Source organism: Mesoplodon mirus (assembly GCF_964341445.2).
Source record: "Mesoplodon mirus genome assembly, chromosome: 14".
NCBI lineage: Eukaryota > Metazoa > Chordata > Mammalia > Artiodactyla > Ziphiidae > Mesoplodon > Mesoplodon mirus.
The window spans coordinates 61,968,553-61,980,560 of record NC_138990.1 but is presented as its reverse complement, the minus strand read 5'-3'; the positions used below and the strand labels follow the sequence as shown (position 1 = coordinate 61,980,560).

Below are 12,008 nucleotides of genomic sequence, written 5' to 3'. Positions count from 1 at the left end.
GACATTTGTGTTATTCCTTGATTAATATTGTGTCTCCTACTAGACTATACACTCCATGAGATCGGGGACCAGCTTCTAGCATGGTGCCTGGAATATAAGGTATTCAGTGAATATTCACTAAATGGCTGAAAGGATGGCTGGAACGATAAAGGAAGACTCCTCTTTGTCCACTGGTTAGAATCTTTTGTGGGTTCCACCATCCTTCTTTTCAGCACTGTACTGGATGATGAACTTCTAAGAGGGGCAGAAGCTAAGTTAGTCTGATGAAAGAGGGCTGCCTATTTGAGATTCTACAAGACAGACTCCAAAGAGGCAACCTTTTACTCAGCCCACGGATGAGTGAGTAGGTTACATGCACCTTCTGAGTGGCTCATACTCTGACTGGCGTTGAAGACACGTCTGCTCACAAGATGCTTACATCTGAGAATTTTTAGGGCAGTGAAACTGCTTCATATAATACTAGCATGATGGATATATGTTATTACACATTTGTCCAAACACAGAATGTACAACACCAAGAGCAAACCCTAATGTAAACTATGGACAGTGGGTGATTTTGATTATGGTATAGGTTCATCAGTTGTAACAAATATACCTCTGGTGGGAGATGCTGATAATGAGGGGTCATATGCATACATAGGGGGTGTATGGGAAATCTCTGCATCTCTTCTCAATTTTTCTGTGACTCCATGACTGATGTAAAAAAAAAAAAAGTCTTTTTTTCCTAATATATAAATAAACCCAGAATTTATTTTAAAAAAGAAAACAAGATGCTTACATCTGGCTACAGAAAGACAATGGACACCGAGAGTTGCTCTAGTCTGAAAAAAACAAACAAATCTATTCAAGAAGGACATAAGCAAACTCCAAGTCAATTTTTTCATCAATAATTAATCATAGATGCACCTGCTAAACCCTTCTTGAACCTGATTACACCTTGAAGCTGGGTCAGTAGCTCAATGAGTTTATTCCTTGCTGGCAAATGAAAGTGACTTTTCACTAGCTTCAAAACTAACTCTCTGAGACTTCAAGGTGAGGTAGAGGGGACCAGGACGGGGGATGGGGGGAGGTCCTCATTCCTGAACCTGGATCTGGTGACAGGCTTGTGCCCCTCCTCCTCCCAGGCAATAGATACTACAGAGCTCAATCATATTCTGTCTGGAGTTTCCATTCTGTTTAGAGGTCGGCCAGGTACAAGGACAACAGTCCGCCCCTGTCCTTCCCGTTCTCCCAGCACAGTGCAGAGTTTTGCCCACTTTGCATGGTTTCTGCCAGAAAATTAGATTTCAAACAGGTGCAGCCTGCTAATTAGCATTATAATAGATTGTAATTACTTAACAAGCCCATATATACCCGGAGGGACCTGAAGAGAAATATAATGTTTTGCCAAGTGTAGCTTTTATTTATGTTAAATACTGCAGGCCTGCTCCAGAGTTCTTTTCAACTAAGTGAAACCCCTGGAAGCTTTGTCTGCCTGTGCTTCAATGAGCTCTGTGAGTTCAGGTGCTGGAATGTAAAATTTCACTTCTTGTTGCTGCCAATTACAAAGGGTGTTGTATCTAAAGCCCTTATGAGAATTTAAACTTAGTTTTAAACTCCGCAAAGGGAAGACAAGTGGGCCTTTTCCTTCTCCCCCATCACAGCACCTTGCATGGGCCCTGAGCACTCACAGGGTATACAGTTCCCTCTTTCAGAAACCTCAGACAATCATTTTGCTCTGTAATGGTTATACAGCATTTGTAGCCTTTATTTTTTTTTATTTTAAATTTATTTTATTGAAGTATAGTTGATTTACAATGTTGTGTTGATTTCTGCTGTACAGCAAAGTGACTCAGTTATACATATATATACATTCTTTTTCATATTCTTTTCCATTATGGTTTATCACAGGATATTGAATATAGTTCCCTGTGCTATATAGTAGAACCTTGTTGTTTACCCATTCTATATATAGTAGCTTGTATCTACTAATCCCAAACTCCCAATCCATGCCTCTCCCACCTCCCCTCCCCCTTGACAACCACAAGTCTGTTCTCTATGTCTGTGAGTCTGTTTCTGTTTCACAGATAAGTTCTTTTGTGTCATATTTTAGATTCCACATATAAGTGATATCACATGGTATTTGTCTTTCTCTGTCTGACTTACTTCACTTACTATGATAATCTCTAGTTCCATCCATGTTGCTGCAAATGGCATTATTTCACTCTCTTTTTATGGCTGTAGTACTCCGTTATATATATGTACCACATCTTCTTTATCCATTCATCTGCCGATAGACATTTAGGTTGTTTCCATGTCTTGGCTATTGTGAACAGTGCTGCTATGAACATAGGGGTGCAGGTATCTTTTTGAATTATAGTTTTGTCCAGATATATGCCCAGGAGTGGGATTGCTGGATCATATGGCAACTCTATTTTTAGTTTTTTGAGGAAACTGCATACTTTTTGGAACTTTTATTTTTTTGTGACAGCTTCCACCCTTAAAAGTGGTTTGACAAGGACCTGCTGTATAGCACAGGAAATAATATTCAATATCTTGTAATAACCTGTAATGGAAAAGAATCTGAAAAAGAATATATATGTCTGTCTGTGTATATATATATACATATATAATTTTTTACAATGTATATGTATAGTAAATCATCACACTGTACACCCTAAATGTATATAATTTTTATTTGTCAATTATATCTCAGTAGGCTGGAAAAAAATAAAAAATAAAGAAACCTCAGACTTGATGGAGATGCTTCAGCTTGCTGCAAATTGCCTCATGGAAATAATACAGCATTCTCTCATAAAAACATCTTCAAGGATCCCATAGATTTTTATAAAATAATATACCCTTTTCTTCTGCCTTATCCTTCTTTCAACCATACAGAAAGATCGTTTAAGGAATTCACTCAACTGCTTATCTTACTGGTCTTCCCAGCTAGCCTTCCTACTCCTCAGAGGCAGGAATGATACCATACACCACTTTTGTTTTATCAAGCCCCCAGTATCTACCACAGTGCTAGACCACAGAGGGTGCTAGGGGAATACACCTTTGTTTGACTAAATTCATTCTTTAATGCAACAGTGTGCCAGGAATTGTTTTGAGTACCAAGAATAGAGCAGTGAACAAAAACCTCCACATTTATTGAACCTCTGTTCTGGTGCTGGAGATGAAGACAAATAAGAAAACTATATAATATATAAGGTAGATAAGAGCTAAAAAGCAAAAATAAAGCAGGAAAGGAGCATATAAAGTTTCAAGGAGAAGAGTAAAATTTTAGACAGGATTGTCAGAAAAGGCCTTACTGAGAATGTAACATTTGAGTAAAGACTTGAACCATGAGGGTATCTGAGGAAGGAATATTCTAGAAAGATGGAATAGCAGGTGCAAAGACTGAGGCAGGAACATAGTGAGTAAGTATAAGGGTGTCAAGTGGGTCAATATGACTGGGAGAGGACTGAACGGTGAGGAGTACTGGGCCATGGGGTCAGAGAGGTCATAACAGGAGGCCTGACCATGGTGGCCTTACATATGGTGATAAGGGTTTTTACCCTGAGAGGTTTGTGAGCAGAGTGACATGATCTGATGAAGTTGGGGCAGAGGGTACCACTTAGGAGGCTGTTGAAATAATCCAGGCATGAGATGACTTGGACTTGGGCCAGAGTGGCGTCAGCAGAGGTATGGAAAGCTGATCAGATTTGGGACATATTTTGAAGGCAGAGACAAGAGATGTTGCTGGGGGACTGCATACGGGGCGGGGTGCATGAGAATGAGAGGCGTCAAGAATGGCCTGGGCAATTGGAAGGATGGAGTGGCCATTTCTTGAGATGGGGAAAACTACGAGAGGCTTAAACTGGGGAGGGGGGACATCAGGTTGGGACATAATTGAGTTTGAGATGCCCTTTATACCATCATATGGCCATGACAAGAAGGCAGTCGCATATATGAGTTCTGAGTCTCAAGAGCAGGTATGGGCTGGAATTAGGAATTTAGAGTCAACAGCACTGAGAATGTATTTAAACCCATGAAACTAGACGAAATTGGTACAGCAAAACCAAAAATGCAGCTCCCAAATATTCTTATTTCCAATTACTCATATGCTTCAATAAATAATTAACCTTTGACTCCAGTGGTCACAGTTCTAGACTTTCCGAAACAATCTCATTTCAAGTAATTCTAATATTTCCAAAAAGGCAATTGTTAAGTGTAACTAAATCAACTTTATTTTTAGAAAATGTGAGACTTCTCATATAAATACATTCACAAATCAAAGAGAAAAGTATCTTTCACCGGACAATATGTTCTGATTTAAGATTCTAAAACTATGAATGCATGCACATAACCCTTCAAATATTAATAAAAAATTGTTAGAATGTACTGTAGCCTGGCCCCTTGCTAAGAACTTTACATAGATTCTCTTATTTCTCACAGCAACCCTAAGAGGTAAGAACTATTATATTCCCATTTTACAAACAAAGAAACAGACTTAAAGAGCCTAAGTCACGTACCCAAAGACACACAACTAGTGACGGGTCCAGGCATCCTGCAGTTAGAGCCCACAGATTCAGGGTGAGGGGCCCACTGAGGAGTTAGGGAGCTGATGGTCTTAAATATTCACTAGATCTGCTGCTGGTCAAAGACAGAGAAAGAGGAACAGGACAGACAGACAAGGCCTGACAGCCCATGAGGCTCGAGGCCCTTTAACTTCGGGCACCCGAAGTCAAGCAGCTCCCTATGATAGCACCGGGTCAAGAATCAACTCTTAGGGTAGTTGTTAAATAAGTAATTATGTGCCGTGGGGAGCAATATTTAATTAGATGGTAAGTATTATATGAGTCGGTAGGAAGTAGAGCAGGGAGAGATCTGGAACCTCAGGTGCTGGGGGATGAATTCAAGGCACAGGTGCCCACAAAGTGGGTGTGGACCCCTCCCAGGGCTTCGGAGCCCCTTTCCAGACCATCCCACCTCACTCTATTTAAATGATAATAGAAGTTTTCAGAAATCCTCCAAAAGATTGCCTTACAAGAGTCCTGAAGACAGAGGAGATGGGCCTTTAGGCAGCATATATCAACACGTGCTCAGGCCACCAGCAGAACAGACTCAGCTAGGGTAGTTTCACTGGAACACGTGTCCTCAGGCTCTGCCCAGGGCACCATCATCTGAACCACTAGGCCCCTCTGTTTGGCTTTTGCATTGTAAGACTCTCCCCAAGGGCTTTGGGGCCCAGGGGGAACGCCAGCCCCCCAAGCCTAACCTCTCCAAAAGGGGCATCAGCCTATCCCCCAGGGTCAGCAGGGTGGGATAATTTTGAGAAGCCCTGTCAATGCGCTACTTTGGAAAAATGAAACAGAAACACTAGAGTCCCATTCCTTGCCAAATGAGACTCCCCGAATGAAAAACATTTTGGAGGCTAAGAAAAACTGGCTTCTTTAGGTCCTGTATAATAATCAACTCAGGAAAGAACCTTCTCCAGGGCCAGCCCCATGGTAGGTTTAGGGGGACATAACAATGATAGCTATAGTTGTTAAACATTCACAGAGCCCTGACTGAGGGCCAGGCATTGGCTTATGCACTTTATGTGTTCCTTCTATCCCCACGACAAGCCCGTTTCATTACAGGTAGGGACTTGCACTATCCCCACTTTTTACAGAGGAAGAAACAGAAACACAGGTTAAATCACTCCCTAAAGGTCTCGAAAGTATTTGGTGGTAGAGGTGAGATTGAAGCCCAAGCAGCCAGGCTCCAGCGCTCTGCCCTTAGGTGCTCCGCCACACCACCTCTCAGACAATGACTTTCTGTCGTTATAGCACTGTTACGAGTGCCTCTTCCACAGGATGAAGCATGGGAGTGACACCGACCAAAGCTATCTTCAGAGGCAGGAAGGGGAGAACAGGAGAGAACTGAGGCTAAGGATATAGACTACTGAGGTGACAAAGGGCAAACTCCAGAGTGTGACACCACCAGCCAGCTGTAGCGGCACGCTCCACCCACCCTCTCTGCCATCCCCCTGCTCCCCCATCATCTGTCCTAAACTGCAAGCACGGCTCCAGCCAGCATCCATTCAGCCTCTGGTTCTCATGGGAATCCCAATACGTCTAGTCTACCTAATCCTGCTTCTAAATCTTGCTTTAGGAATGATAAAAGTCCATTCAAAAATCTCAGGACATTTCTATGTACAAAGTCTTGGTACATTAATTATCTGGAGGCTTCTCCTGCCCACAATTTCTATTCTAATTCAGTGTTTCTTAAGGTATGGTCTGGTCAGAATCTCCAGGACATCTTGTTAAAAATGAGTATTCCCAGCACTCGTCCTAAATTACAGAATGAAAAGCTCTGAAGGTGGGGCAGGAGAACCTATATTTTTAAGCCCCTCAACCAGTGACTCTTCTGCACACCAAAGTCTGAGTAGCAACATTACCTAGTTCTTGGGAAACAAGCTATGGCAATAGTATTTAATGGGATTCTGCTTCAAGTACAAATGAAATCTTCCCCTCTCTCGGTCATAAGCTTTCTTTAAAGCAATCCCTTTTGTCATCATAACTGATACATCTCTCATGGTCTGGAGAATAGTGATCTCAGCCTGGTTTTAAGCATTCTAGAATCCACCTCAATTTTCTAAACTTTCTCCCACTCCAGTGTTTCCAGAGGGTGGCCCCCGTAGCACTAATGATTTTAAGAGGCATCTGAGATAAACTTTTCTTTTTCTTTTAGAGGCCCAATGTTTATGTTAATATAAATGAAGAAAAATTGTAACTACAATATCCAAACCTGTGATTTCACGAATACTGGGCTTCAGTGGGAAATAAAAGCATCAATGTTTAAAAATATTACGTAAATATGTAATAGTACAGGCAGCACTCAGATAAAAGTCTTAAATTTGGGAAACCTCAAATTTGCCTTTGTCCTTTCTGACAGGCACCCTCAGTTTCAGCCATGTGTCTCTGACCACATGCATTCTCTGCCTTTATTCCAGAGTGTCCGTGCCCATGGAACACTGTCTCCTCTTATAAATATCTCTTTAAATGTTACCCATCATTTCACACCCAATTCATGCCTCCTTCCAGGAACCTCCAGATACTTCCAGCCATCCCAGCACACTCCCTTTTGGAACTCCTGTAACATACTTAAGGTACCACTCATTTATAACATAATTGCTACTTGAGTGTCTATATGGATCTATTCAGTGTCATTTCCCTAGTGAAACCAAGCCTCCTGAGAGTAACCATGGTATCTTTTATTCCTGGATTACCCAGAGAGCTAAACGTCCCTGGTTGGATCCGAGCACAAAACAGGAACTCAGTGACTACGTGGGAATTCATCATGTAGCTGAATGAAATGTCCCACGGCAATGAGAGAAGCGGCTGTTGCATGCCCTCTGCATCTCCTTACTCCAGGCCAGATTCCTCAGCCACATCTCTTCATCACTGTCAGGTGAAGAGCATAGAAGCCAGAGCCTAGGAAATTCTACCCAAAGGTGTGATTCTGTGGGTGTCCCCTGGCCGACGGGGATGGGAAAGGTGACCTCAGCCATCCAAGTTGCAGCTTGTCTGTTTCCAAGGGCCAGTCGCCTCTGCTGCTGCATCCTCACCCTCAGTCTGGAAGAGCCAGAGTGGCCAAAGAATCCTCGTGGAAACAACCACAAATGGGCAAACAGAACAAGCTCCACTACCGGATTCATCCTGTGACTTTGGCCTTTCTGTATCTCAAGTTTTTGAATCTATTCAATACCTGTCATACCTAATTCACACTTGCTATAAGGCAAAAGATACACTGATTTTGAAAGCAGTTTAAATTATCATGTACAATAAAAACATCAGGGGCACAGCACATGACTCTGCAAGGAAAATTAGACTGGGAGGCCAGAGGGGTCAGTTCTCTACTGGGCCAGCCATGAGCAATAGGAGGTGTGGTCCCTCCTTCCAACTCTGCCCCCTTTGCTTGTCACATGACCTCAGGTACCCACTTAGCTGCTCCGGGACTCAACGTTCTTGTCTGTGAAACTTGCCTGTGCACCAGATGATCTGGTCTAGGGCCAAGTTCAACGTGAATTTGAGTACCTTAGAGAATGATAGCCAAACAAGACTAGTGCCCAATGCACATTTCACTGGACGTGCTCCAAAGTGGGGATGGTGCCCCAATGTGCCCAAGATTTGGGTGGGCCCCAGCAAAGCATCATCAGAGACACTCAGACACCTTTCCCTCCAACCAGCATCTGCGTGTGGATAAAAGCAGACCTGCTGTTCACCCTACCTGCTCTCTGCCTCACTGTCCAACCCTTTCATCTGAATACAAGGCAAAGGCCCCATCTCCTCACTACAATAGTCATAGCTTTTTCTTCCCCTTCACGTTCTAAAACAACAACAACTTGAAAACCACAGGTGTTTGGTGCTAAGATCTGGCTTTGAAATTAGTTATATCTTCAGCTCCCCCTCAGACATGCACCGCTTTCATGAGTGAAAGGACTGGAGGCCAGTGTGGAGAGGAAATGGGGAATGAGTGGGAACGCCAGTGGTGGGAGGGAGGCAGTGGCAAGAGCTACTGGTGAACTGGAATGGAATGGACTAGCACTGTGTTCTTTGGGATTCCATAAAGGTTTGCCTGCTTCCCAAAGTGTAAGCCACAATCTTCTAGGGCTGTACTTGGTGCAGTTTGTTGGAGCTTCCCTGTAAGCCCCGTAACCATGGTTTCGGGCAGACTACATCACAGCTGTGAGCATAAAGGGAAGAGGCTTTTTCCTATTTTCCCCTAAAATTCCATATCCTTAAAATATATATACATTTATATATGTATATATATGGGTGTACGTATATGTATATGTATATGTATATGTATGTAAGGCAATATGCCAAGGTGATTCATGTGCAACCTTTGACCATAGGACAATCATGAAGTTATTCATTTTCAATAATTAAACACCTCTCCATGAGGATCAGGTATCTCTCTTTTTGGGTAGACCAAAGAACCCTGAAAACATATATACCCAGAGCCATACCTGCTCCTGGTGGAAACATGTAACAAATCTGAAAATAAAGAAATCCATTTCCTAACTGAACACCTTCCCTCTAAAAAAGAGCTAAAGCAAGGTTGCTTCTCCCTGCTTCTCCGAATGCCAAGGTTTAATGCATTTGGCTTATAGTATGTGCACAAGGCCTGTTTCCAAGTCTCTAATATTTTGACAATGTAATCAATTAACTCAGTCTCAGACTTAGTATCTCATTGCACAGTGTCTTGAAAATCAAAACAGGGAAACGATATAACTTGAAGTCGGATTCAAAGCACTGACTTCCAATTACTCACTAGCAGAACCATTTGTAGAATACAACCCTCGTTCCGGATGGATAGGCAATGCATTGGGCAAAACCAGCTCGGCCGATGTTTCTGGGACCCTGGAGGGGACTAGAGGAGAAGACATTTTTCTCCCCGTATGTCAGCAAATGAGCTAACTGCCAGGCAACAGAATAGAAACGAGCTAGCTTCCTCCCGGAGGGAAAGATAAAACAGCTCCTCAGTGCTACGCAGGACAAAGCCAGGACGTGCAAGAAGCCTTCAGTCTAGGGCTCCACGTGCCTCTCCAAGGACGGAGGAACCCACACACACACAATCACACACAGCCAGCCCACCGCGCGCCTGCGGAAGGCGCCGGGTTCTCCGCCAACCTTCAGCACCCGCGGCTCGGGGCTCCCCGCTTGCGAGCTCCCTGTAGCACCCGCTGTCTGGAGCGGGTAGAGGGCCCTACCCTCTTTCCAAGTCTCTTCTTCCTTGCCCCAATGCCTGCTTCTTCCCAACTACGAAGTGGACTGTGCTTCCCCAAAGTAATTGAGACATACACACACACACCTCAGATGGCACTAAGACCCCGCGACCCACGACCAAAGCCAAGGCCAAGAGTCTTCCCCCGGAACCCCAGAGCCGGGCTCCTGGACCAGGAGGCGCCCAACTCACCCAGTCCTCGAAGTGGCGGCTCCCGTTCTGCAGCAGCTCCTCAAACTGGATGGTGCAGTTGGCCACGAAGTCGTCGTAGCCGATGGGGGCATCGTGGAAGACGGCCAGCTCTATCTTGCGCCCGTTACACACATCGGTGACGAACTCGTCGTGCCAGGCCGGGCTGTTGGTCTTCTGCTTGGTGGCCGTTTGGCCGATGCGCGAATCGTCCACGTTGAGGGCGATGTAGGGGTCGAGAAGGAAAGTCTGCGGCCGGGGTCCCACCGCATGGCGCAGCGACCAGGCTGTGGGCTTCAAGCTCACGGCCTCGCAGATTTTGATCTTAAGAAGGCCATTGAACACTACCATGGTCGGGGCGGGAAGTGGGGGCCGGGGTCACTCCGTCCGCCCCGAGGGCAGGAACGAAGAACCGACGCCCGCGGCGCTCCGAGCACGGGGACTCCTGGGTCCCCTCTCGCCCCACCGCACACTCTCCCTACACCTTGTAGCGTTGCGCCCTGGCGCGGGCGATTCTCAGCCAGTGCATGTATTTCCTCGCCGGGTTCCTAACGGAAAACAGGGAGGGGGGGAGAGCTGGGGGACGTCCGTGTTTGGAGCAAGTCTCTCCCCCCCTCCAACAGCAGCACCTCCAGAAGAGGAGATGAGGTGCTGGCTCCGCTGCAAGCCGCGGGGGCTGTGTCGTCGCCTCGCCGCCTCACTGGGTCCGGGCTGCGGGGAAGCGGGCGCCGCGCCCGGCGCTTACCTACCTTTCCGAAACATAATCCCCGGGAAATTTCGACTCCGGGAGGGGGAGGGGGCGGTGAGACGGGGCGGGGACGAGAACCGGGGGCGCAGATTTCAACCCGGATCCTCTTCGCACACCCAGCGCCTGCCTCTGACCGCGCGGGGAGGGGGATGGACCAAGGGATGTGCAGTCTATCCGGAGGGATGCATGTCGAGAGGAAATGGTCCTATCGGAGCCAAATTTTAAAAAATCCACAAGCCACACGGCCAGCCCGGCCGCCTCCTCCTGGGCGAAGCCGCGCCGCGCCGCAGTCGGCGATCGGGAAGCGCCAGGAGTCGGGAATCTCACATCCGCGCGGGCTCGGGAGTCGGGGTGGCCGCCGCTAAGGCTCGGGGCGCAGGCCGGCACCGGGCGGTGCGCAGCGCGGCGGCGGGGACGGGACTGCGACTCCGCGCGGCCCCACCTCCCGGGCGCCGGCGCCCGCCTGCCGCGCTCCCCGCGTCCCAGCTCTCGGCTGCCGCTCGCTCGCCGCCCGCCCGCCCGCTCTCCCCCTCGGTCTCTTCTCCCTCCGTCGGTGTGCGAGCGAGTCTCCCTCCCTCTAATGCAGGAAATGCGCAAAAGACGTCAGTGTGTGTGTGTGTGTGTGTGTGTGTGTGTGTATGTGTGTGTGTGCACGCGCGCGGGCGCGCTCCTGTGTTTGGGGAAATAGAAAGTTTTGCCGGTTGGGGGAGCAATACGGGAAAAGTGAGCCGAGGAGAGGACGGTCGAGAGCGGGCGAGCCTGCCGGGGTCGCGGCGGCGGGCGGAGGAGCCAGACCGGGACCCCGCACGGGACCCCGGGGAGTGGCGGCCTTGGGGGCCGGGGTGCGAGCCCGCCGGCTGTCGATACCTGGTCTGTGGTCTCCGCCGGGAGACGAGCGGGCCGCGCATCTCTCCAGGCTCTGCAGCCAACACTGTCTTTTAGAGCCGAGAGTAGAGAAGTGGCAGGGGTCGCGCAACCGGAGAGGACGCGGGACCCTCCCCCGGCCCCACCCCTCCTCGGACCGTGGCTGGCAAGGGCAGCCTGCGGAGTATTGGTCGGTCTGTCTGTCATTCTGTCCGGAGACGCTCTGCTCCGCGGTGGTGGGGGAAGGGGGAAAGGGAGGGGCGTGCAAGGCTCCGTGTTAGTTTTAAAACATTTATTCTCTCTTCCCTTTCTTTGGGGGCATTCTCCCTTTGGGGGTCTGTCCCAGACTTCTCGGGCTGCGAGAACTTGTTGACAAGTGAAAGCTTAGTAGCACCCTGGCTCGGTTTGTGTGTTTGTTTGTATTTTACGAAGTGACTTCATATTTACTCTGGACCTTGCCTGTGCC

General features: G+C 47.3%; 1 protein-coding gene across 4 annotated transcripts in view; it reads right to left on the bottom strand.

Annotated features, from left to right (window-relative positions):
* PRKCE (protein kinase C epsilon) overlaps positions 1-11,738 on the bottom strand; it is a 608,554-nt gene extending 596,816 nt beyond the window's left edge. The window contains exons 1-2 of one of the 4 annotated variants that reach the window (XM_082641774.1): positions 11,546-11,738; positions 9,934-10,478 (exon numbers count right to left, since the gene is read on the bottom strand). In XM_082641774.1, the coding sequence (XP_082497900.1) occupies positions 9,934-10,281 (348 nt within the window). In that variant the 5' untranslated portion in view covers positions 10,282-10,478; positions 11,546-11,738. Of the gene's footprint in view, positions 1-9,933; positions 11,322-11,545 lie in introns of those variants that run through there. The other 3 variants (XM_082641773.1, XM_082641775.1, XM_082641776.1) reach the window with 3 other exon arrangements.
* Positions 11,739-12,008: the final 270 nt, after the last annotated feature.